General features: G+C 40.6%; 1 protein-coding gene across 1 annotated transcript in view; it reads left to right on the forward strand.

Annotated features, from left to right (window-relative positions):
* PCDH7 (protocadherin 7) overlaps positions 1-27534 on the forward strand; it is a 1192777-nt gene that overhangs the window by 601858 nt on the left and 563385 nt on the right. The window contains exon 2 of the mRNA XM_073574716.1: positions 5068-5284. Within this exon, the coding sequence (XP_073430817.1) occupies positions 5068-5284 (217 nt within the window). The remainder of the gene's footprint in view (positions 1-5067; positions 5285-27534) is intronic.

The following is a 27534-nucleotide window of genomic DNA, read 5'->3' on the forward strand; positions in this document are numbered from 1 at the left end:
TTACCAGGCCTTCTTTGTGCATGTGTGATTATTCTTCTCTGTGGCCTCGCTCGCTTGTTCTTCGTCTTTTGTTGGATTTAAACTCTTTGAATCCAAATAAAGTTTTCTATGAAGTTTTAAAAGTTTTCACCAAGTAGTATATCTTTACATTACTGTCTAATTTACATAAAATAAAACTCTACCTGTTCATTTCTTCTATTGAGTATTTCTTAAAGGGACTTTTCAACCACTGAAGAATAATATTCATTGAGCCCTAAATGTTACAAACTCACAGACATAATCATTGAGAATTGATGATGTTAGCATATATGCAAACTTCAGCTTGCCTAAGTAGTCACCTGTCCGTGCATAATATGCCACATGGCACCAGTGACACAAAAGGGTCTTATAATGGGATTTTTCTTCAGCTTGGTTTGATTTGTTTTTCTGCTGAAAATTGATAAATGGCAATATATGTAATACAAGACCAAATATTATCTACTTTGTGGTTCTGAATATTATCTGCTTTGTGGTTTGATGAGTTAGTGAAGTGAGAATTAGCATATTGTGATTTGTAAAATTGCCATATGAATGGACGAAACTTGACACCATGATTTTTTAGGAGACGTCCAATTTTGATATGAGGGTTGGATCAAAATCGGCATTTCTAGTCTCTAGGTCCGTGAAAAAAATCATACCACATTTGAGTCGAATTTCCAGAAATTTGTACTTTAACATGAATTTGAACATTTTGAGATTTGATTCACAGTTTACAAAAATTAAGTTGCCTAGCACCTTTCCCACACTGCTTAAGTATCAGTGAATGGGCTGTTATTTTTGTGTGGCCACATGGGATTCCCCATTGTGACCTGCAGCTATGACATCTAGCAGATTATCATACCTTATAAAGTGGTGGTCAGAACCTGGGTTATCACAGATGGGCAGCTCCTAGTGGAGCACAGTTTGTACCGAAGAATCATTTTTCTTCTGTAGAGTAACTGGGTAAATCTATTTCTTGTAGAGTTTAAGCTCTTATAGTGAGCGGGGTCCTCTATCTTTTTCTACTGTAGAGTGTGAGCTCTTATCAGCTTTGTCCTCTCTCTTTCATAGCGTGAAAGCTTTTATGGTCAGTGAGGTCCTCTCTTTCTCGTCCATAGAGTGTAAGCTCTTATGGTCAGCAAGATCCTCACTATCTAGTTCATAGAATGTAATTTTTTATGGTCAGCTGAGTAATCGGTGTCTGTTTTCTATTAAAGTGTAAGCTTTTACAGTTATTAAGGTTGAAGGGAGACTTTAAGTCCATCTAGTTCAACCCATATCCTATCCTAACTTGCCCTAACATGTTGATCCAGAGGAAGGCAAAAAAAACCCACGTGGCAAACAGTAAGCTTCACATTGGGGAAAAAAATTCCTTCCCGACTCCATATACGGCAATCAGACTAGCTCCCTGGATCAATGCAATATTAAGGAAACTAGTGTATATACCCTGTAATATTATGCTTTTTATGGTAAGCAAGGATTTCTCTGTCTCCGGTAAACTCTTGTTGTAATTGGAGTATTCTCCCTTTCCCTCCCTCTTTCTCCTCTCTTTCACATGAATTTTATGAGCTATCTCAAGCTTTGCAGTATTGAGATTCACTTAAAATTATTTGAAATCAATTTTTGGGTAAAATTTGCCAAAGCTGGTGAATTCGAATTTCAAAATATCTCATCATCTCTAGTCACCAACCATATCATATAAGATCAAATACCAATAAAAAATAGCATTAAAGTTTAAAAAATTAAGCTATAGTAAGTGAGGAACTCAATTTAGCTTTAATGAATTGACAAGCGACATCCCTGATGAAATGTTGGACAGATTCACCAGAACCTGGACTGAAGTCATGGGCAAATTCTGGTCTTCACATTCTTTTCTTGGGGTGTTCATATACATTATCCACAACTCTAGGAATTCGCAAAATCCTTCTCAAATGTGTTTACGTTGAAACTGAATCAGCACAATGGCACACAGCTACGGTGTGATGGAAGGGAATCCGGCACTAAACGGTTTACCTATTTACTGTAGCACTTGTGTAATACTCATTACTAAGAGGAGCTCAGTGCTCAAAGTTTTTCACATCCCTATAGAATTCAAAACTAATAATTTAAGTTCATATGTAGCCAGCTATCCATATCTGAGGAGAGCCAGATTTATTGGGTTTGACAAGTGAGAGAAACGGAGCCCTCATATTTGGATGTCTTGCTTTATACCATTTATATAGAGCTTTAAATAATGTGTAAGAAGTATCGACCTTTCAGTACCACAAAAACACTAAGATAACCTTGGAAACTAATTGTATATCCTCCCAGCACTGCAATCATGTGTCCTCTGAGCGATCATTTGTGTGCATTGTCCTCTGCATTCTTCTCCCCAGCCTCTCTCTCTTTGCTCTGAGTGACAGCCGATGTGGTTTGTGGGTGGGTCACTACAATTTTCACTAAGAGAAAAGAGGAGGATTTAGAGAGCGTTCAGTGTGGGAAACCAAGTAGGGTCATATAACGAGACCATGGGCACTTGCAAATGCAGTACAATTAGTGTTAAAATTAGTTTTTCTTGATCATACAAAGAATATGACCATTACCTAGGTAGGTTTAAGTTGTCTTCACCCCTTACCTATCTAGTTCTGTCACCAGTATTTAGATACCAGAAATGACTCTCTTTAAAGACTCTCTTTAAAGCAGAATGGTGAGCTTTCATTGAAAACAAATTAATTATTATAATTATTTTTTGTAATAGCACCATTCATTCCATGGCGCCTTAAATGTGAAAATGGGGTATACAAAATAAAAACGAGGGTACTCTTAAACAATAAATGTAACGACTGGTCCAGGAGGAGAGAGGACCCTGCCTGCGAGGGCTCACAATCTACAAATATGGCTTTTTGTTAAAATGAGTCTGTTCAAACCAATCACATATGCTTGTTGTACCCATGGAGAAGCCAAACCTCTAGTTAGCCATTTAGTTTATATATATTGCCCATTAGAGGGAATATGTCAGTACAAAAGGACTGTTCAAACCTTCAAACCAAGCCAAATTGCCCAGTGCACCATTGGTATGTCTGAGGAATTCTCTGCACCCTCTTACCTACTTCTTTTCTATCTATCTCTACTCTGCTCTGGCTGTTGTCACAGCTGTAAGTCAAGAAAAGAGGTCAAAGAAGGAGGGAAACTCCATGATCACTGAAACTGCACTGGACATTTATGCTTCGTTTGAACAGTCCTCTTGTACTGACAGATTACCTCAAACGGGTACTATATAACAACGAAATATTTCTCCGTTTTTGATAACTGATGTAGTAAGCAGTTTAGGCGCTCTCTAAAAATCAGCAACATTGACTGGAATGGATATGTGTAAAATTCAGAAAGAAATAGTAACTCATTGATATAAATGAAATAGATCAGCCGTATACATTCATAGTTGTTTCTTTTTCATCATTCTTTGCCATGAAATTAAAGATTTTATTTCACAGTCACTTCCATTTCTTGTGGATTCAGGATAGGTCTGAGTTTTCATTCCTGAGATATCAGCCTCATACAAGAAGATAAATGACTGTGCCCTTAGTGTGACCAATAGTATTATTCCAGTATTTGTAACCCAGTGCAGAATTTGCTTACTGTGTATGTTTCATGATCGCCTAGCTAAATCTGTATTTGGGGTATGAACATCACAAGCAAACTTTGAATAAAACTGTATCTTTGGACTCTTCTGTATATAGTAGATAAATATGATACAGTAGATATAAAAACACATAATATTAAACATAGAATGTAAGCTCATTAGAGCAGGGACCTTTCGCTGTGTTCTGCATTGCCAGTCTATTGCAATGTCCATCACTGTGCTGACTTTTTGTATCTGTACATATGGTATATTGTTCTTAAAGGGAAACTGTTAGCACAATTGTGTAATATACAGTAAATACTTGGCTGTAATGGCACTGTAACACTGATTACATTGAAACCTTTGGTGAAGAAATCCGTTTTGTGGTTCTTTTGTAATCACCAGTTGAAGTGTTCTACTAATTAGATTTTGGGACACAGGAGCCGGACTGTACGCAGGGTCGTCTCCTCCCTGTCTGGGATCCCAGACCCCTCCGCTGCTTTTGGTCTTTGACTGACAGGTCAGTGCTGATGTTTCAAACAGAGGATGCAGGTCATTCACAGACCAGAAGCAGGTGGAGCGGCCGACAGGGAGGAGAAGACCCAGTACACTGTCCGGCCCTTGTGCACCGAAAACTAAGTAGCTTAAAACTTCAAAAAATGATTATAGGAGAACAGTAAAGTGGACTTCTTCACTAAAGCTATAAATTTAATAAGTATTGAAGCGCCATTACACTTATGTCTTTACATTACACTATTTTGCTGAAAGGTTCTCTTAATTTCCTGTTTATTTTCATACAGTGCTGTTTATGCTTAAAGGGATTGTCCAGTTTAAAATAAAAACCTTACAGTCACTCTGTGCGACTGCTGACTTTTGAATTCCCCCAGCCCACACACTGAATGCTGCGAGAATTCGACAGTTTCTGAGCTTAGAATGGCAGTGATGTATGGGATAGGCATATTCCCGGGCAGATCCCATCAAGTGGACGAAGCCTCATTCCCTATAAGTGCATGGAGCAAGGGCGTGGCTGTCCAGTGGGAGTGTTTTCTCTCTATACACTTGTATGGAGTGAGACCATGCCCACTAGACAGCTTCTGCCCTGGAGTATATCGCATACATCACCGCCATTCCCATCTCAGAAACCGGCGAATCCTCAAAGCACACAATGTGTGCACTGGGCTGATGCGAAAGTCTTCAGTCACACAGAGTGGCTGCAGACTTTTCATTGTAGACTGGACAACACTTTTAATCCAAAATGATGGGTTTTTCAGATGTAGAGGCTAAGCTTGCCTTTTTACAGTGTATTCTGACTGTTAGATCTGTACATACACTCTGTATATGTAGATGTATATGTAGACGTTTTCTTGCTCCTGTTCTTCAGCTCTGTACAGTTGACAGCACTGCCTTTATTTAGAATTTTCCAATGACATTCAGAATCTTTTGTCTTACAGCCATTTCGTAGAGTGACGTTTTCTGTTGTGAGTCAACCTCAGGACCCTCATCAGGGGTCATTGCAGAGTTGCTATGACAGTGGGCTAGAAGAATCCGAGACGCCGAGTAGTAAGAGCTCTTCTGGACCAAGACTGGGTGCCCTACCACTCCCAGAAGACAACTATGAAAGAACAACGCCGGATGGCAGTGTTGGTGAGGCAGAGCATATGGAAAATGGTAGGGGCATACACATACACATTTGCTCTAGGAGAGCAAGTAAAACATAGAACTAGTTCTGTTACCATTGTTGGTTTGTGATTATGTGAAGTACACATGCTAAGTACATGCAAATCAGATGTCACTCTGTTATCAGCTATTTTCAAGAATATAAATGTATTTGGGTTTTGGGATTTAAATGCATTAGTTTTGGATTACAACTATTACATGAAGAGATATTAAGAAGGATCAGTTTTGCAAACATAATGGGAACACACATTAGTCTGATATATAGAAATAGTCTAATCTTAAAGGCTATGTTCACCTCTGCTGCTACTAGTATTAATTCTTTTTTTCTTTAGCAAAAAGAGTGGGGGGAATGACAATCAGACTACAATAGGTTTCATAGTAGTCTGCTAGCATGTGGACACTTAGGTCACAAAGGTGTACATACTCTTTAAGGATTCCATTAGTGGTTCGTAACTTTATTCCTTTTATGCTTCTGATTGTGGAGTTTCTTGCTTGTGTCTGGTACTATATATATATATATATATATATATATATATATACATAAAGCATTAAAATTCAATCTACCTATTATTCCTCTATTATTACATGCTGGTATGAAATGACTACAGCTCTGGCAAAAGTTAAGAGACAACTTTCATATGTTCAGTTTGTCTGATTTTTCGCTTTATAGGTATATTTTGGAGTAAAATGTAAATTGTTCCTTCAGTCTATAAACTTCTGACAACATGTCTCTGAATTTCCAAGCAAGACATTTTGCATTTTTTTTTCTGACAAAGAAAAATTGTCAAAATTAAAAAAAAACAGTACTTTCAGACCTCAAATAATGCAAAGAAAAGTTCATAATCATTTAGAAACAACAATACTAATGTTTTAACTCAGGAAGAGTTCTGAAATCAATATTTTGTGGAATAACCATGATTTTTAATCACAGCTTTCATGCGTCTTGGCATGCTTTCCGCCATGTCTTTCACACTGCTTCAAGCTCAAAAATGTAAGCAGTTCTTCTTTGTTTGATAGCTTGTGATTATCCATCATCCTCTTGATTACATTCCAGAGGTTTTCAATGGGGTTCAGGTCTGGAGAATGGGCTGCCCATGATAGAGTTTTGATGTGGTGGCCTCTTAATTTTTTCCAGAACAGTATATCTGTCCATGTTTTCAGTCCTAGTTCTTTTAGAAAGTAATACTGCCTAGAAAATGAAAGTAATATATGCAATAATGTTTACATGCTAGATGCAACTCAATATTGCTGAATATCAAAGGTGAAGAGTTCTCTAAGTGCAGTGCTATAGGATGATCCTATAGATGTGGTTGAACGTTGTCATGGTAAATGAGGGCATTGAAGTAAGTGCAATAGCGACTTACATAGGCAAGTCATAAAAAAGCCTTGATGTTGAAGAGAGAAGGTGCTTAACAGATAGTGAAAGACAGGACATTGCAAAGGCATTGGGGTCCAACACAGCGACAGGAGAGATCCTTGAGCTGAACATGCCAGCCAGATAATAGCATTTCCATTGAAAGGGAGAAGAGATTGGAAGGTTAGACAGCTGAATAATGTCTGAAATGACTATATACAGAAGTTTTCTTATTATTTACATTCAAAATAAAATAAATGACAAGTCTAGTAGTATGTAAGTGTTGATACAGAAGCTCTTGCCATACATAACAATCTGCATATGTTTTGAGTAGAGATTGTAGAAGGCAGCCTCCAAAGATTCAATTGAGATTCTTAGTGAATTTATAATGCAAAAAAAATGAAAAAAAGAAATTACATACCAGTATATCGCCTATTGGAAAAAGTGTGTTACGCTTTGCAAAGTAAGAAGTCAACGCTGAACCTATAATGCTTGTACACTCCTCAACATCAGCATTGAGAAAATAAAGTCATGGAATTATGAAAATGACAGGATCAATAGACATCTTTATGATATAAAAATGATGGAAAAATGGAAACAAAGTTTTCAAAACATCTTGATGTATTCAGTAGTTTATATGAATGCCATGCGCAGAAATCTTCTCACTTACACGCCATGGCATGCTATCAATGCAGTTATTAATGGTTGTCTGAGGAATGTTCTATCACGCTGAATGCACTTGGGCAAATCATCAACATCCACTTCTGAGTGCTGCCTTTGCAGTTTCTAACCAATGATGTCCCATATGTTCTCGATGGGTGACAAGTGTGAAGATGCAGCAGGCCATGGAAGCATATTTAGACCATGCAGGCTGCTCATTGTAGCAAGAGCAACTTGTGACCTTGCATAGTTGTTTTGAAAACAAGTTCTTGGGACATCTTGGAGATATGACCATATCACTTGCTCCAAAACATTGTAATGGCGAACTGTTAGTGTATATAGAATGAAGATAGAAGAATATTTAGAATTGAGAGTCCTCAGTGGTTGATACCTTTTAATGGCTAACTGAAAAGATGGTAACACATTGCAAGCTTTCGAGACTACTCAGGTCTCTTCATCAGGCATAGACTAATACAAAATCTGAAGAGTCACATATTTATGCACAACACAGCACAGAAAAAATGTAGTAGATGAGACAAGTGACGTGAAGCAGAATTGTGATTATGGGAGAAGGAGAAACATAAATATTGCTCCAGTTCATCGATAATCCTATAGATCTACCTGTGGCAAAACATTTTTGTACGCCTGATCACTGCAACATGGATATGAAATTACTGGTATTGAAAGGTAACTTCATATCTCAGAGAGAGAGAAGAGTCTGTGAGTATAAATTTATGATGACCTTTGACACTCTCAATGCTGGAATGAATGTGTCGCATGGATTTATGTCTTTTTACATTAATTAAGGAATTGGCTCCTAAGACTGTTTGGGGGCATCACAACACATTAGGAGACCCCAATCAAAGGACAATAAAACATCCAGACTCCTTATCTATGAACTTGAGCAATGTTTATGTTTCCCATAATCACAATTCTGCTTCACGTCACTTGTCTCATCTATTGCATTTTTTCTGTGCTGTGTTGTGCATAAATATGTGACTCTTCAGATTTTGTATTAGTCTATGCCTGATGAAGAGACCTGAGTAGTCTCGAAAGCTTGCAATGTGTTATCATCTTTTCAGTTAGCCATTAAAAGGTATCAACCACTCAGGACTCTCAATTCTAAATATTCTTCTATCTACTGGCTAATCCGGTACAAAGATATACATCTTTCCTGTATTAGAATGAAGATAGAGCTCCAGCTATCACACATTATGCCACCCCATACCATAAACCCAAAATTAAGACCTATGTGATGTTTCCCTCTGAAGGCTTTTTAATTTACCTCATAATACCATTTTCAGAGGCTATCATGGTGCAGAGCATGACAGCAGAGTCTGGAATGGAGCTCTTTCCTCTTCAGTGATGAATACCACTTTTGTATTGGATTCAATGATAGATGGAGATTGGTCTGGAGGCCATATAGGCAACACCATGAAGAGGACTTCAGCTCAGTGTTAAAATGTTTTGGTTGTGGAATCAGTGGGGTCACCGTTTCTCCAAAATGTCTTCATTTCTACAAATGATTTATTTTTCAACACAATTATGCTAGGTTGCATGTTACCTGTTCTATTGTGAGCAGCCTGCATGGTCTAAGTGTGCTACCATGCAGTGCCTGTGGACTTGTCTCCCATCGAGAACACCTTGATATCATTGCTTGGCAATTGCAAAGGAATTTGCCAGCAGAGTATCATTAACATGCCTATTAGTAATGTTCCATCATGCTCTGATAATACATTTTCCGAGCATGCTCGGGTGTTATTCAAGTATCTTGGGCATGCTCGGATAATGTGCTCAAGTCCCTGTGGCTTCATGTTTAGGGGATATTAGGCAGTTGCTCCATGCTGGTATTTCCTAACAAACAGGTAATCCCCACTTATGTTTTGGTTGTCTGACAGCTGCAATACAAGCAGACACAGGGACTAAAACATATTATCCAAGCACACCCAAGATACTCGGATGACATGTTATCCGAGCATGTTCGCTCATCACTAATGCCTATCCATCCTTAGATTTCCATAATTCCAAGATTTTTCTTTCTTGGGGTTTCAATTTTAATGTTGAGAAGTTTATATAATAAAGTGTCATTATTATTATTATTATTATTATTATTATACATTTATATAGCGCCATTTATTCCATGGCGCTTTACATGTGAAAAGGCAAATATAGACAAGTACAATAAACATGTGCAAAACAAGGGACACACAAGTACAGAAGGAGAGAGGACACTGTCTGCGAGGGCTCACAGTCTACAGGGATGGGTGAGGATACACTAGGAAAGGGTAGAGCTAGTTGTGCGGTGGTTCACTAGACTGAGAATCATTGCAGGCTATAGGCTTGTCGGAACAGGTTGGTCTTCAGGTTCTTCTTGAAGGTTTCCATTGTTGGTGAGAGTCTGATGTGTTGCGGTAGAGAGTTCCAGAGTATGGGGGAAGCACGGGAGAAGTCTTGTATGCGGTTGGGGGAAGAATAGATAAGGGGGGAGTAGAGGAGGAGATCTTGAGAGGATTAAAGGTTGCGTGTGGGTAGGTACCGGGAGACCATGTCACAGATGTATGGGGTAGACAGATTGTGGATGGTTTTGTATGTTATGGTTAGGGTTTTGAACTGGAGCCTCTGGGCAATAAGAAGCCAGTGAAGGGCCTGGCATAGGGGGGAGGTTGGGGAATAGCATAGAGACAGGTGGATTAGTCGGGCAACAGAGTGTAGGATGGACTGGAGTGGTGCCAGAGTGCTACAGGGGAGGCCAGAGAGTAGGAGGTTGCAGTAGTCAAGACGGGAGATGATAAGGGCGTGCACTAGTGTTTTTGTGGTTTCATGGTTGAGGAATGCACGGATCCGGGAAATATTTTTGCGTTTGAGGCGGCAGGAGGAAGCAAGGGCTTGGATATGTGGTTTGAAAGAGAGGGCAGAGTCGAGGATCACTCCCAGGCACCAAGCATGCGGGATTGGGGAAAGCGAGCAGCCATTGACAATGATGGATCGGTCTGGTCGAGGGGTAGAGTGAGATGGGGGAAAGATTATGAATTCTGTTTTATCCATGTTCAGTTTGAGAAGGCGAGCAGAAAAGAAGGCTGAATAAGCAGACAGACATTGTGGGATAATTGGTCAGTAAGTTGGTGAGGTCAGGTCCAGATAGGTAGATCTGTGTGTCATGGGCATAGAGGTGATACTGCAAACCGTGGGATTCTATGAGCTGTCCCGGGCCGAAGATGTAGATGGAGAAGAGTAGGGGTCCTAGGACTGAGCCTTGTGGAACACCGACAGACAGGGGGAGAGGTGAGGAGGCGGTGTTTGAGAGGGAGACACTAAATGTTCGATCTGTTAGGTATGATGAGATCCAGGATAGGGCCAAGTCTGTGATGCCAAGAGATGAGAGAATCTGTAGCAGGAGGGAGTGGTCCATGGTGTCGAAGGCAGAAGACAGGTCCAGGAGAAGGAGGACAGAGTAGTGTCGCTTGCTCTTGGCGGTAAGTAGGTTGCTGGTGACTTTAGTTAGGGCAGTTTCAGTTGAGTGATGCAGTCTGAAGCCAGATTGTAACTGGTCAAAGAGGGAACAGGAGGAGAGGTGGAAGGGCAGTTCAAGATATACATGCTGTTCCAGTACCTTTGAGGCGTAAGGGAGAAGAGATATCAGGCGATAGTTAGACACAGAGGATGGGTTGAGGGAGGACTTTTTGAGGATGGGTGTTATTGAGGCATGTTTGAAGGATAAGGGAAAGACACCATTTGTAACTTAAAGGTTGAAGAGGTGAGTTGGGATGAAGACTGTGGCAAGGTTAGGGATGAGGTGGGACGGGAGCGGCTCAAGCGTGCAAGTGGTGAGGTTTGATCTTGACAGGAGAGTGGAGAGCTGATCTTCTGTCATGGTGGAGAAGTTGGATTTGGAAGAACAGGGCTGAGCGGCTAAGAGGGGTATTGGGGGCTGCGTGTCATAAAATTATATCCTCAATAATTTTGCTAAAATAAATTGGACAACTTCTCTAGCATTTTATCCACCACCTTGTCAATTTACTCAGAAGATGAAAAGCTTGTACTGGGCATATAATCCTTTGCATCTGCTGATTTAAATCAGTATGGGAATTTCAAATTTGTCTACATTTAAAGCCATGAGAAACACAAAAAACTTTCCAAATGTTCAAACATGATGGCAAACACATTAAAATACATAAATTATCTGGTGTGCTTCACTATCTGAATATTTTAGAGTAAGAAAATATAGGTTGGAAAAAACATAACTTTTCATTACTGAGCATTTATACCTGCTATTACAGGAGTAACTTATGTAGTAGTGACAGAAATGTTAGGTACAATCTGTATATTTTAGGTGTTTTTCTTCATTATGCATTATTTCTCCGTAAAAAACTTAAGGCTATAACTGTGAATGTTTGTCAGGTTCTGCCTGTTGTGATGTCAGAATTCTGAGTCAATCCAAACAGATGGTTCTCTCTTGCTGCAAATAATTCCTCTCTCACAGCATGAGTCTCTTATAGACTATGACAAGAATTTCTTCTTCCTTCTTCTTTTCCTCCTTCTCGTCTTGAATTTGCCATACTACGGCTAGTTTTACACTTACCACATTTTTGCCGGCCGATTTTGCGGCCCCAATAGATTTCAATGGGGCCGCAGAATCGGCCCACAAAAATTCCATGGTGCGCGGTGTGCCGTACAGCTGTGAGGGCCGTTTCTGCGGACGTGATAAAAGATCGAGCTTGGTCGATCTTTTATACAGCGTACGGACATGGCCCCCAATGTAAATCAATGGGGCCGCAAAAACAAACGGAAGTTTGTTTTTGCGGCGCGCCGTCACTTCTGGTTTTGCAGAACGCCGTTTTTTTCTAATACTATTTCCATAGTATTGGAAAAAAAAACAGTGAGCCCATTATTGCAGTACACCACAAAAAATGCAGCGATACGGCCCACAAAAACAGGCCGCAATAACAGACCGCAAAAAAATGTGGTAAATTTAAAAGTAACCTAAAAGGACCTTTTTGGAGAACTTGCAGAGGGTGGAAGGGTTGCTGAAAAGTGATGCTGGATATCTCATACTTAAACTTACAGAAGAACTGTTTTTATTGCCTAAACCTGTGTAAATGCATATGTAGTGTAGTGAAAGTGTGATAATGTACCCATCAATCATTGTCTAACCCGGTTTTTAGTGCCGCTTCGGTCCTCTTCTAACATGATGGCTATTCCGACTAGCCGGATCACATCAGGGTTTATGTGTCAGTCAGAAATAGATTTTACAAAGTAAGTCTATGAAGCATCAGAACAATGCTTTACTTTGTAACAGCAACTTCTGGCTGATGCATAAACCTCTGAGAGATCGGGCAATCGGTATAGAAGTCGTGTGAGTGAGAAGAGGAATGGAGCAGTGCTGGAAACTAGACACGACGGCAATCAGGGAGTATATTACTGCATTTACAGTACATTACATGCACAATTACACAAGTTTAAGCAATAAAAATTTTGAAGCAAGTGCTTCCTTACTACCATACGTTGCCATTAGTGATGAGCAAACGTTCTTGGATAAAGTCTTATCTGACCATGCTCAGGTGTTATCTGAGCTTCTGTACGAGCTCATGTGTTATGTTCTAGTCCCTACAGGTGCATGATTTCAAGGCTGCTAGACAGCCTGGTCACATGAAGGGATTGCCTGTTTGTTAGGGAATGCATTTGTTGAGGCTGTCAAACAGCTGCAAATCATGCAGCCGCAGGAACTGGAACATAATATACGAGCACACCCAGATGCTTGGATAACACCCGAGCATGCTCTGATAAGACAGCATCACTGGCAGACAGGCTCTGTGATTACAGAAAACCAATGTAGGTTTTATTCTGCAACCATACAGTATTTCAAAGAAAGAAACTTGAAAACTGAGCCAGGTACATAAGAAGAGGCTGGTAAGTGTCTCTGTCTGGTATTTCCCCTCCAACCTCAGCTTGACTGACAGATCTTTTTCAAACTAGGTAGGGAGCACCTGTTGGAAGCTCCCTAGCGGATGACTCTGCCCCTGTGTTAGGCTTGTTCCTACGTTTTAGTTGAAACACCACAATGTTTCAGAATAAAACATAGCTCTCTGTCTTGCTGGCAGCATGAAATGACTGACCGGTTCCCTTTAAAATTCTGCTCCCTTGGAGTTTATGAATCCAGTTGGCAATGCTACCTAACGATTGACAGCTATATTCGTATTCATGCCTCGGGAGTTGACCTAGGACACATTGTTATGGCTACTGGGTCTGAGGGGGCAGAGCACCATGCACAGGGGATCAAAGGAAGTATCCTCATGCCGTGCACTGCCCCTTCGTGTCACAGCTACCTGCAGGCAGAATTTTATTATTAACTCTCTGGCTCTGTAAAGAGAAGCAGAAGATTTAGTTTCCCGTTTTATAAACCTACATATACTATGAAATTTGAAGTGCAGAATAATGAGTATAAAAGTTACGTGTTCAAAGATGGACACTAAATATACAAGTAATAAATAAAGTAAAAAATATGTATTTATTTATTAAAGCAGCGGAAGAAGAATTGGAAAGAGGTATTCTTAGATATGCTTCTGTCAGAAAATGCACTTTCGCAATCATGGCTCATAAATAAGAAAAAGTTGCAAACATGGGACACAGAGCGCTGCTGTCCCTTTAACCGTGTTCACTGCAGTGCTACAGAGAAATACAGGGGTCAAAATTCAATAAAATGCAGCCTGCCCCGACTCTGCCCCTACATCAGGTCAGCCAGTGCGACTGCAGGCGTACACTTCCAATTCGACCTGCAGATAGTCAAAATTATAGTGGAGACTATCGCTTCTTCAATGTCATGCTGTGAAAAGCAGTGTGATCTTGCAAATGTACAATACTTTGTCTCAAAATGTGTTATTTAATAAAGCAAATAAATAATGACAGGTCATCTTCACCCAGATAACAATGGGCAGCTTTAAGAGCACCATTCATTTTACAGATGTGGCAGAACGAAATTTTTCTTATTTTAACTCATTGATCCCTGGTTGTTTATGCCTTTAAAGTGAATCTGTTACCAGGCTTTTCTACCCCATCTGAGACTAGCATAATGTAGAGAGAAAACCCCCTGTTCCAGTGATGTGTCACTTACTGGGCTTCTGGTTGCATTTTTGATAATATCACTGTTATGTCCTGCAGATCTAGCACTTCTCTGAATGCTGAGCTCTGCATAACCCCACCCACACCACTGATGGAGAGTTTCCAGTGTACACTGTGCATAGGCATAAAGCTGCCAATTAGCGGTGGGGGCTGGTTTACACAGAGTTCTTAAATTTGGAGGACTACATGGCAGCAGGGTTACTAGTCTTTAAGTCCTTCATGACCAGAGGTATTTTCGATTTTGCGTTTTCGTTTTTTGCTCCCCTTCCTCTCAGAGCCATAACTTTTATTATTTTTCCATCAATATGGCCATGTGAGGGCTTGTTTTTTTGTGGGACAAGTTGTACTTTTGAACGACACCATTGGTTTTACCATGTCGTGTTCTATAAAATGGGAAAAAATTCCAAGTGCAGTGAAATTGCAAAAAAAGTGAAATCCCACACTTGTTTTTTTGTTTGGCTTTTTTTTACTAGGTTCATTAAATGCTAAAACTGACCTGTCATTATGATTCTCCAGGTCATTACGATTTCATAGACACCAAATATGGCTCGGTTCTTTTTTATCTAAGAGGTGAAACAAAATTCCAAACTTTGTTAAAAAAAGTGCTATTTTCCGATACCCGTATCATCTCCATTTTTTTGTAATCTCAGCTCGGGTGAGGGCTTATTTTTTGCGTGCCGAACTGATATTTTTACCATTTTGGTGTAGATATGATCTTTGGATCGCCCATTATTGCATTTTAATGTAATGTAGTGGTGACCAAAAAAACGTAATTCTGACGATTTTACTTTTTTTCTCGCTACTCCTTTTAGCGATCAGGTTAATCCTGTTTTTATTGATAGATTGAGTGATTCTGAACGCGCCAATGACAAAGATGTGTATGTTTGTTTTTTTTATTGTTTTATTTTGAATGGGTCGAAAGGACGGTGATTTGAAATTTTATATTTTTTTATATTTTTAAAAGCATTTTTTTTAACTTTTGGCATGCTTCAATAGTCTCCATAGAGCTGTCACAACCCGGTCGGCTCTGCTACATACAGGCAATGATCAGATCTCCTCTATGTAGTAGAATTACTCACTTGTTATGAACGCTGACCACCGGGTGGCGCTTACAGCAAGCCGGCAGTGATAACCATAGAGGTCTCCAGGAGACCTCTGGTTGTCATGCCAATGAACCAGTGACCCGCAGTCACATGATGAGGTCACCGATGGGCCGATTTCCGGCCCGATGGCTGGAAGCGTGAGTTAAATGCCGCTATCAGCATTTGACCGTGGCATTTAACGGATTAATAGCCACGGCTATTCCGGGCACATGTCAGCTGTCCAAAACAGTTGACATGTCCCAGGAAAGATGTGGGCTCACTGCCGGAGTCCACATCAAAGGGAAAGAGACTGACATCGGTGTATTATTACACCTGATGTCGGAAAGGGGTTAAATGATAACCACCTGCTAATAAAATATCAATTTTATTAAAATTACAGCAAGTAGCCTAGTAACTGACACATTTCTGGAATCGGGCTCTATGTATGTACATCATCTTGCTCTCAGAATAGGTGGCAAAAACCTGATGACAGATTCCCTAAGGCCGGAGTGAGACTTGCGAGAAACTTGGGCGAGTCTCACACATCAATACCTGTCACTGCTGCCGGAACTCAGATCAGAGAGTTCAGCTGCGGAAAAATACATGCAGCTGAACGCTCCGATCCAAGTGCCGGCGGCAGTGCCGGGTATTGACGTGCGAGACTCATGCGAGTTTCTCCAAATCTGACTCTGGCCTTAAAGTGATTACTAATTCATCAAAGTTCAGAATTCTTACATCACCCAAACACATTAGAGAGTGCCAACGAAATGATCATTTGGTCTACAGCTATCTCCCCTAACTTCTCCATACATGGAAGGGCAAGTTCCTGCATTTTCTAGGAGAGGGCCACTACCGGGCTCCTCTGGCAGCAGCATACCGTCTCGCCGAACAATGGCATCGGTCAATGAAATCCAGTGGATGGATTACTCTTTCACCCAACATTATGGCATCATGAATCAAGAAGTGATAAAACACTGATCCAAAATACTGATGACATCTGTAGAACTTTTTTCACATGTGCATTTAAATACAGATTTGTCAATGTGAGGATGGGACCTATTGCCTCTTTCACTTGTCCATGTTTAAACACGTATGTGAAAAAAATGCTACAGATGTCATCAGTATTTTGGATCAGTGTTTTATCAGTTTGTGGTCTATGTCACCATTTTTACCATCAGTGTTTTGATCAGTGTGATGGATAAATAAATAAATGCCAAAGCTTCTCCGATACGTCGCAGTGTTACATACAGACAGCACACGGACTGAAAATGGATTCTATCCATGTGCTTTGCATGTTTTACACAGACCCATAGACTTGTATTGCTACATTTCATCCGTGATACTGGAAAAAACAGCCATATCTTCATGAGTTTTGCATGGACATGCGATCTGTGAGAAAACATGGTCACGTGAGCAGCACCAATGTTAGGCGTCGGGTTCCTGCAGCTGCACAGCAGGAATCCAGTGCCTTGCATCCGGTGGTCTCCCATTCTCCACCAACTACTCAGGAGCCTGCACAGCAATCTCGGTATCCCAGACGCTCTGCTCAGACCAGTTCTGTAGGACTGGTTGTTGCTGCCACCTCTGGGTCAGCAATAGCAGTGCAGGCTGTCCTGCAGCAAGACACTCCAGAGGCTAAGTCCTCTTGTCCCGCTACTGGGCATGCTCACGAGATGATCTCCCATTGGAGATCGGGAGTCATGTGCTCAGGTCCTTCTCCTGATTTGATTGGTCCATCTCAGAGATCTGGAAGGTCCCGGCAGCGCACGGCTATAAAATGCCCGCATGGTCGCACTTCTTGCTAGATGTGTGAATGGTGATGGATGTATGATTCTGGTAACTGACTTATTAAGATTCCCCTCCCTCTGATATTACGCATGTGGATAGGGAACTATAGAAAGAGTCAGCGCCAGTCAGTGGCAAACCTTAGGCCACTGTGCACACCGCACCTCTACACTAGTGTCCGGTGGTGTCACGTCTCTCACAGCACTATCGCATAGCGGCTGTGTCTGCCGCCGCGCTGCATTCAGCAGCACTTGCCGGCGTCCGCAGTAGTGACGCCGCATGCACGGTAGGCCTAGATGGACACCGTCCCCTGTCTTGGGCCCTTGTCCTGTGAACAGATACCATGCGTGCAATTTCGCTGAGACCTGTGAGTCTAACAGGCTCGGTGTTTATGTTACAGTGCCTCTGTGAGTTAACAGAGTCCGCTCTGCGCACATCGGGTGACATTGAACCCGTGCGCATTATACCACCATATAGCGCGTCTGCCATTGTCTAGCAGCGTTATAACACCTACTGCACGGTGGACCCCAGGCGGCGAATGCACTTTCTATTATTTAATATTTAGTGCGTTCCGTCGTCCCTAACAACCATACATTATAAAAAAATCTATCGTGCTCTATTCGTGAAAAAAACAGATACAATGAATAAGTGCAATATGGACGTGTGAATGATGCCTTATAGAGAGTTTCACCATACAAGTAAGTTTCTCAAGAAGATATCATAAAATGACATATAAGTGCATTTAGGTGCCTCTGTATATATTAGGCCTCCTTCACACGTCCGTGTTTCCAGTACATGTGGTATTTGTATCTTTTCATGGATCCAACACATATCCATTATAACCTTTGGGGCTGCTAACGTGTCTGTGTTTTTACCCGGACCGTGCATCTGTGCAAAACGCACAGAGACATTTCTGTTTTTTTCTGGCAGCACGGATGACAAGTGTCAATATAAGTCTATGGGTCTATGAAAAATACGTACACACACAAATAGCATCCATGTGCCACCTGTGTGCCATCCATTTGCCATCCGTGTGCCATCCGTGTTCCATCCATGTACCATTCATTTGCCATCCGTGTTCCATACATGTGCCATCTGTGTGCCATCCATGTTCCATCCGTGTGCCATCCATGTGCCATTCATTTGCCATCCATGTGCCATCTATGTGCCATTCATGTGCCATCCATGTGCCATCCGTGCATTATCCATGTGCCATCCATATCCCATTCATGTGCCATCCATGTGCTGTTCATATGCCATCCATGTGCCATCCGTGAGCCATCAATTTGCCATCCGTAGGCTCTTCATGTTTAACATTGAAAAGTATCGGAGAAGCTTTGTCATTTATTTATTAATCCAACCTGAAAAACACCAATGACTGATGGCAAAAACGGACAAATGGATGGATAAGGCCGGGATCACATTTGCGAGAAATTCGCACAAGTCTCACGTCTCAATACCCGGCACTCGGGACTGGAGTGTGTGGCTGCATGAATTTCTATGCAGCCGAGCGCTCCGGTCCTAGTGCCGGTGGCAGTGCCGGGAATTGAGACGCGAGACTTGTGCAAGTTTCTTGCAAATGTGACCCCGGCCTGAGGCCGAAGTCACACACAACGACAAAAAAATCGGTTCTATTTTTACGGACCAAAATCGCTCAAATAATTCCTGATCAGTGATCTGTCTGTCATCGATTTTCCGGCGATGATGCGATTTTAATCGCATCTAAGCATCCGTTTGACATTCGTCTGCCGATATTTTGTCGGAGGCTACCAAAATGGACAAATAACAATTGCCTGATGCTATGTCCTGTCACCTGGAGAAGTCTTGCGATTTTATTGCAAGTCACACGTGTGGTCTGTTTTTAATCTGATTTTTAATCGCAACCATAGACTTGCATTGGCGAGTCCGATCCGAAAATTGGTGATAATCGTAGCATGCTGCAATTGTCTTGGCCCGAGGAAAAGATCAGATAAAAAATTGGATGATGGGAGCTACACCATAGAATAACATTGGTACGATTGCAATGCGATTTTTTATCGCATTGCATTCGTCCGATTTTCTCGCTAGTGTGACTCTGGCCTAACACTGATACTGGTACCGGATTTTTACGTGCATGTGTGAACACAGACATGTGAATGGGGCATAAGGCGGTGTAGCTGCTTGTGACAAGCTCTGCTCTGTTACATCTGATTATTATATAGTTATTAAGGCAATGTATATGTAAATTTGTCAGGGGGCCAAATCTGGCAACAAATTACATTGGGAGTTTAATTATGTTTTTTTTTTCATCTAAGCCGCCCTGCGTGATTTTTAGGTAAGGGCGGAAGGGATGATTTCATAAATAATACAAGTTACAGAAAAACACATTATTTATTCCTTACCGCCCTTTGATTTAATCCCTCGCTCTTATATTTCATGGTCCTATTCTTACGGCCTTTTCAATGAAACTTATAAATTTTTCCAGACCTCTGTTATTCTTCCCATAGATTATTGAAGAGAGTATAAAAAATATTCAGCGCTGTGCGAGCCGCACCGTGGGTGACCGGCTTAATTAAAACCCATCATGACTTGCAACTGTATTGCATACCTGGAACCGACCCAAGTTTTAAACAGCTTTGGCGTTGAAAGGCTATAGGGTGAAATTTACGATCAGGTTCAGGAGTAGTGAGCCGTGACATAATGCTACCACAGGCATGACAGGCCACATATAAGCGCAATCCTATTTAGTAATTCCAAGAATATATGTATTTTTGTGCCAATAGCTTTTTACCATTTCCCTTTCATCCGGTCAGCGTGTTAAACCATCAAGCGTATTTTTTTTTTTTCTTTACTCGCAGAACATTTCTCTCCACTCAATGATCAGAATACTGATATACAGACAAATGTTAAAGGTAAAGTCCTAATTACCGCAGTTTACTGGGGCTGCTCCGAGGTGGAACGGAGCACTCCGCAACCAAGACCGTGTCAAAAGTGCACTCACAAGTCACGGCCTGGGTAATGCAACGAAAATACCGGGACATTTTACCATTTATAACATACTTAACGGCAGGTGAAGCCGTGTAGATGGGGATTTAATGAGATCTGGAATTCCCCATTCAGGTCACACTTAATAAGATATAAATATGCTCCTTTAAATACATTTTTTATGAAGAATGTGAGCACAGGCCCCGGATTTCTTATTCAAGAGAAATGGCAAATCATTATTTTCTATACAGTATTAATTATTTACTCCAATTCATAATAAACTACAGTAAAGTGGGCCAAACACTCCGGACAGATTGTTATCCTATATTCTGATTGGATTTAGTGAATATTTATAGTTATTTAGAATTCGGATTATTATTTCTTCATTAAGGAATATTTTTAAGGTTTTTTTAGATTCGGGTATTTTTAATTTATCTTCCTCAGTGTTGGTATAGAGCTTATTTATTGGCAGTTAACGCGGACCTGTTATTCGTCCTGGCGTCTGCTTTACTAAATGATTATATTCCCCAGGATATATCAATTTTGGAGCAAATTTTTGTTATAAAGCTGCATTGGGCTCAGTAGGAAGGACCGGCAAGCAGAAATGTTATTTCATATGAAGCTAGATTGAAACTATGGTCTTGCTGCTCTCATCACCAAAGTGAGTTAAAACCATGAAATGGGTGCGAATTAAGGAGAATTTGTGAGCAGGTTTTTGCTATTTGATCTGAGAGCAGCATAATCTCCATACAAAGAGTCTGATTCCTTGTTCTGCAACTTGCTGAAATTTCAATACCATCAGTGTTTTATCAGCAGGAGATTATTAGTGCAGGACTAGGTGTCACATGCCATACAGTCCCGCTAATTTGTCTAACTCCACCCCCACCACTGATTGGCCGGTTGCGGATAATGTACACAGGATGCTGCCAATCAAGGGTGTGGATGGGGTTATACCCAGCTTGGCATTTCAGTAAGTGGTATCTTGCTGAAATCAGGTTCTCTGCCCCTACATTGTGTGTCTATTAGATTCCATAGCAAAAACCTGCTGACCAATTCCTCTTAATTAAATAAAAAACTCAGCAATCCAATAACAATTGTAAAAAGTGAATGGTATTTTATTTCGTACACATCTGTACCTGCGTGTGTAAGGAATGTGTATGTGTATCACACAGCAGTGCTATACATGTGTATAGGTAATTTATACGTGTGTAGTCAATGGATGCTGAGTAGCTGAGCTATTACAGAGGTGGTATAGCGGTATGTATGGTAACTTATATTTGGAGATGGCAGATACAGTAATTTTACTTAAAGAGGTTGTCCACTACTTTAGCATTGATGGTCTAACCATAGGATGGGTCATCAATGTCTGATCGGTGGGAATGCAACACCCAGTATTTCCCTGCCGATCAGATTATCTCTGTGTTGGCAGCAGCCAGGTATTTCACATTTGCCCCCTATTGTTTTGAATATGGGGTGCATGTGCAGTACTCGGCCACGGCCACTATACAGTATATGGAGGTGCGCTATGTAATTCTGTAATTGGTCAGTTTCGCCCACCGCTGACACTGAAAAATCTGATCGGTTGGGGGAGCAGGGTGTCATATACCCTTTAATCACATAATTTTGACTTATCCTAAGGATAGGTGATGAACGGTAAAGTAGTGCACAACCTCTTTAAGTTCTACAGTAGGTATGTGTTTAGGGGGCATCACACACAATCTTTACCAATGAGGGGGATATAGCCAAATAGTCAACCAAAGGCCCAATGGACCACTAATCAGATATAAAACAGTCTACAACCATCAACTAAGATCAAAATAATATGTTAAAAGTTAGATTAATATGTGACTAAACACAAGTGAAAAATGTACCAGTAGTCAAGAACTTTAAAACAAGTGAGCGGACACAGCTTGTTTTGAAGATTGACTTTTCAGCCTCAAGAGTAAAATACAAATGTTATCCAATAAATAGAGATAAGAAAATATAATACTGTGCTGACATGGCAGATATGCTGACTACAGAAACCATTAGTGCATACGTGAATAACAGGACTTCATCAGGAGGTGACACTGCATCATTATATGTCATGTAATAATAAAAAATAGATACAAATAAAAATATATAGTTCATGTGATAAGTAACCGGAGATTTACAGTGACCTTAATAATGTGTAAAATGCAAAAGTCAATGATCCTCATATAAATAAATATCGGGATAATTAGAACTCAGACCCGATACGCAGTACGTACAAGCAAGGCTTCGTCACACGTTCATGTTTCCAGTATGTGCATCATTCAAAAAGTTTTGTAATTTATTTATTTCTTTACTCATACTGGAAAAACACTGGTGACACTGATCATAAAAACGGACACACAGGCAAAGGTACTGATTTTTCACGTTTGTGTTTTATACAGATGTATGACGGAGGTCAAGGACTGAGTGACCTTCACCCCACACTCTAATATGAGTTTCACTCACGCTTCTTCAGGGAGTGTTGAGGTGGATGAGGGAAAAGAAATATATAGAGCACAAACAGGTGTAGTGAGGCCAACATTTAAATCGCTGTACTATTCTTACTTGATGCGAGTGCCATGGACGTTGCAGACAACACAGCACAGGTGGATGATGTCGCCAAGGGCACATCAGACAGGCGAACGGTTGCACTAGAGGCTTACTTCTTTTTAACGCTTGAGGAAAGCTAATTTGAAAAAAATTTATCTAGAAAGCATTGTCAGTAAGATTGTCTACAATCTCATCAAGGAGAACCAGGTTGGGCATGTAATTCTAGTTGAGTCTCCGATGCGTTGTGCCTTTTTTTTCTTAGTACAACGTACGATTCTAGTACTACAAATTACATTATAAGGAATTTAGTGATTCTTTAGGTTACTCTCTTACAGAGCTCCATTCATTTTCACAGCATTTCACAGACATCTTAATCACTGACCCCATCGGGGCTCACAATCTAGATTCCCTATCAGTATGTCTTTGAAATGTGTGAGGAAAATAGAGAACCTAGGGGAAACTCGCGCAAACACGGGGAGAACATACAAACTCCTTGCAGGTGTTGTCCTTGGTGGGATTTAAACCCAGGACCCCAGCGCTGCAAGGCTGCAGTGCTAACCACTGAGTCACCATGCTGACCTACATTAGAAAATTAAATATGTATTGCATCATAAACATATAATGGCATTTTAAAGTGGATGACATCTTAGCCTTGACTACCTATAAATAGTATGAATAGTATGTTAATAGATGGAGGTATAAAAATGAAATGTTGGATTATATAAATGAAAAAGTCACAATGGGACTAATACTTCAACTATATAATCTCAGTATAAACGATATGACTACATAATTGGATTGTCTAGTCTCTTGTCATGGAAATACATGATTACAGTCAGGTGAGGAGCGTTAAGTCACCGTTATCCGAGTGACATGATCGGAACATTTACTGAGATCTGTTCTTATGGAATTTGGCGCATAAACATGTGAACTTGTTCAATGTTGCATGCTGTAATGCCCTAAATATCCCTTTTTGCTTTCAGTTCAGTATTTTCCAAGAAAACTTCTAATTTCATACGCGCGTTAGCTCCATGTACAGCTGCCGGTTTGTGCAAACTACTTATTTAACATTTGCTCCTTGAGTGGAATGAAGGAACTTTTTGCAGTTCAATTGAGACAAGTCCCTGATTACAGCTTTGAAACCATAAATCTAGCTCTATAATGCCAATTGTATTGCTTGGATTTGAATTCTGGTAATTTCTTCTACAATATTAATGGATCATTCTGACAGGAGGAGAATTGGAATTGAAACCTGTCAAGTATTCATTTGTCACATTTAATTGGAATCTAGGTAATCTGCAGTGTTTTGCTTGGCTAGGTTTTAATCAGGACTTGCATTGGATTTTTCATTTGACGTCCTCATAGCAAGAATACTTTGGAAAATATCCGGTTTCTTAATTGCGATTGTCTTAAATATTTGCCCCCTTTTGTTAAACAAACGGAAACAATAAGCTTTCACTTAATTGCTTTGATAGTTCCCTTAGAATATTTGCAGAGAAAATATTTTGCAAAATGCAATATTAACCTAATAGGTGACTGGAACATAAAGGTAATCAAGCCAGTAGTCATGGTACAGCAAGCGAAAAGAGAGCAGATTAGCAAAAGCAAATACGAGTTTGCAAAAGAGAAGACTGAGAGGAGACTTAATAGCTGTCTACAAATATCTAAAGGGCTGTCACATTGTAGAAGGATCAACTTTATTCTCATTTGCACAAGGAATGACTAGAAGCAATGGGATGAAACTGAATGGGAGGAGACACAGATTAGATATTAGAAAAAACTTTTTGACAGTTAGAGTGATCAATGAGTGGAACAGGCTGCCACGAGAAGTGGTGAGTTCTCCTTCAATGGAAGTCTTCAAACAGAAGCTGGACAGACATCTGACTGGGATGATTTAGCGAATCCTGCTTTTAGCAGGGGGTTGGACCAGATGGCCCAGGAGGTCCCTTCCAACTCTACGATTCTATGATTCTGTGATTCTATGAGTAATGAAAAACTGCTAGCAAAAGCTCTGATGAGGTGGCTAACTTTCTGGTAAAAATTGAATAGTGGTAGGCAGGGCTGTTCACAAAGGAGATAGCAGCCCATTTTTGAGAAATTCATACAAGGTTGTGGTTTCTCGTGATGACAAATGGTTAAAACTGCAAAGTGCTTGGAAAAACAAGAAACATTGCAATGCATTTCTTATTACAAACTCTCATGCTTCTCAATAGTTGAGGAATTTTTAATTCTATAGTTTACAGCTCTTTTCCTAGGAAACCAGCCACCTCTGCAGTCTATCACCAATGCTCAGTCTCCTTGACACGAAGTGCAACACATACAAGCTTTTTCCAATAGAGCTTGTAAGCACTGCTTTGAAGTTGGCTTGATTGCTAGATCTGGTCAGTTGCTGCTCCCCATGCTCTTTCAATGCTGCATCAGAAATAGCATACTTTGGTCATGTTGTGCTATAATTTTGCTAGTCTGAACTCTCAATTAATCAGGAATGCCTGGCCCAGCAAACAGGAAACCTGGAGGCTGGGATGCAGTGCAATCCTAATTAAGAACCTGGGTCAACCATTTTCAATGGCATGAACTACAAACCAGTCAATTGTTATCCCAAGATCCAATAGTACCCACTGAATTGTTTCAATGAAACACTAAATACTGCTGACTAGAGAGGTGGAGTGTTTAGGAAACACTCTCATTAAACTTTTTTTGTTTAAACCTGTGTAAATATATGTGTAGTGTATGTGCATTAATATTCTCACAAATTGCCGGCTTCGCCAGTCCTCAGCGCTGCTCTGGTCCTCTTCTGGGTCAGGTGACCTCTGTTGCAACTCACTGTAAAAGAGTCTTCCATCTCAAGCACCAGAATAGCCATCGTGTGACCCAGAAGAGGATCAGAGATATGCAGGAAATGATCAATGAGTGTCACTGGTTTACAATGACAGAGAGGAGCCAGCTTCTAATTTCCCCTATTCCTACACTGATTAGAAGTATTTCATTTTCATATTAAATGGTTAAGTTACTTTTAGCAGTGCAGGGGTTCATCTGCTCAGCAGAGAGCTCTTGGAAGCTTTCCTACATTAAAACACTGTTATCCACTCCCATCTGCTATATAATCTGGGTGCTGGCTAGCACTCGCTGTCAGAGTAGCTTTTGCTGCATGGCTAAAGGTTGTTGGTTATTTTTGGAGAAGGCATTTGGTGGATTTATCTGTGACTGTTGCTAGGTTTTGAATGTGTGATATTTCCCTTTCTTCTTCTACTTTGTTTTAACCCCATCCTCCACTCCCCAGTGTTTACCTCTCTTTTTATGTGTATATATTTGTATGATTGACATTTTCCTTTATCCCTGTTCGTATTACCTTGATTGTCTGATTGGTGTATTATGGTAAACTACTACTCCCCTCTTCCCTGGTTTCAGGATGGATGCAGACTGAGGGTGGATTCCAGAGCTAAGGCATGGTATGTGGATCCAGCTCCTTCACCATCAGAAGTAATCTGGGGAACAAAATGACAGGGAAGGAGTCCCTGGTCCTGGGACACCCGACAACAGAGTTGTGACAATGAGTATATTAATTCATTAACATTGTCAATATATTTACACAGGTTTAGCACCCAAAACATTCATGAGAGTGTTTCTTTAAAGGGAATCTGTCAGCAGGTTTTTGCTATGTATTCTGAGAGCTGCATAATGTAGGGACAGAGCCCATGATTCCAGCATTATGTCACGTACTTGTTAAAATGCTGTTATTTTGATGCGATTCCTGTTTTCTCTACTGATGATTTATCAGTGTTCAAAATGCCTACTCTGCCTACATCACTTATTAGCAACTTTCTGTGCACACTGTACATTGTCAGAAAGCTGCCAATCAGTGGAGGTGGGGTATATAGAGCCATTGATTAGATGACATGAGACTCCTAACCCTGTAGTGATAATCTCCAGCTGATAAAACTCTGATTTTAATGAAACAGCAATACACAACCTAGTAAGTGAAACATAGCTGAAATCAGATCAATTCAAAGAAAGCCCAGATGAACGGCACCAAGGCTCTAATCCACCAGCAACAAGTCGAGGATCAATCACAGGCACACAGTGTGTAAAACACTGCTGGGAATAATGGTGCTCAGCATCAGAAAAAACATGCTAAATTTATAAAAGAAGGAAAAAGATGCGGCACTCACCCAGATTTGCAGTGCAGTGTTTCTTTATTCCACCTGGACCTGTTGAAGCGTCTGTGTATGCGAAACGGCTGTCGTCCATCTTTTTTCCCTGCATGCCTCATGTTATCTGCCCATCCTTTATTGTGTGACCTTTAATGGTTGAATAAAGAAACACTGCACTGCAAATCTGGGTGAGAGCCGCATCTTTTTCCTTCTTTTACAAATACTGTATAGCTGAAATCAGAGTCTCAGCTACTACATCTTGCTACCACATTTGCAATTTAATCTGAGAGCATCATGATGTTGGGGATAAATAGGCAGCAGAGAAAGCAGGAATTGTAGCAAAATGGCAGCATATAGACCAGCAAGCGATTAACTCCTTGATAATGAATATGACATTTCAAAAACCTGCTGACAAATTCCATTCACCTATAAAGTGGAATATACTACCTTTAAAACCTCCACTGTATTAGAAAGACATGGTGCATGCTCTAATGCCAGGTGGCCTGATGTTATCTTTCTCCTCTTGCAACCTAGAAAAAAGGTTGGCCTTACCATAATAATAGTAGT

This window comes from Dendrobates tinctorius, unplaced genomic scaffold (genome assembly GCF_039654945.1).
Source record: "Dendrobates tinctorius isolate UK_male_01 unplaced genomic scaffold, ASM3965494v1 ptg000039l, whole genome shotgun sequence".
NCBI lineage: Eukaryota > Metazoa > Chordata > Amphibia > Anura > Dendrobatidae > Dendrobates > Dendrobates tinctorius.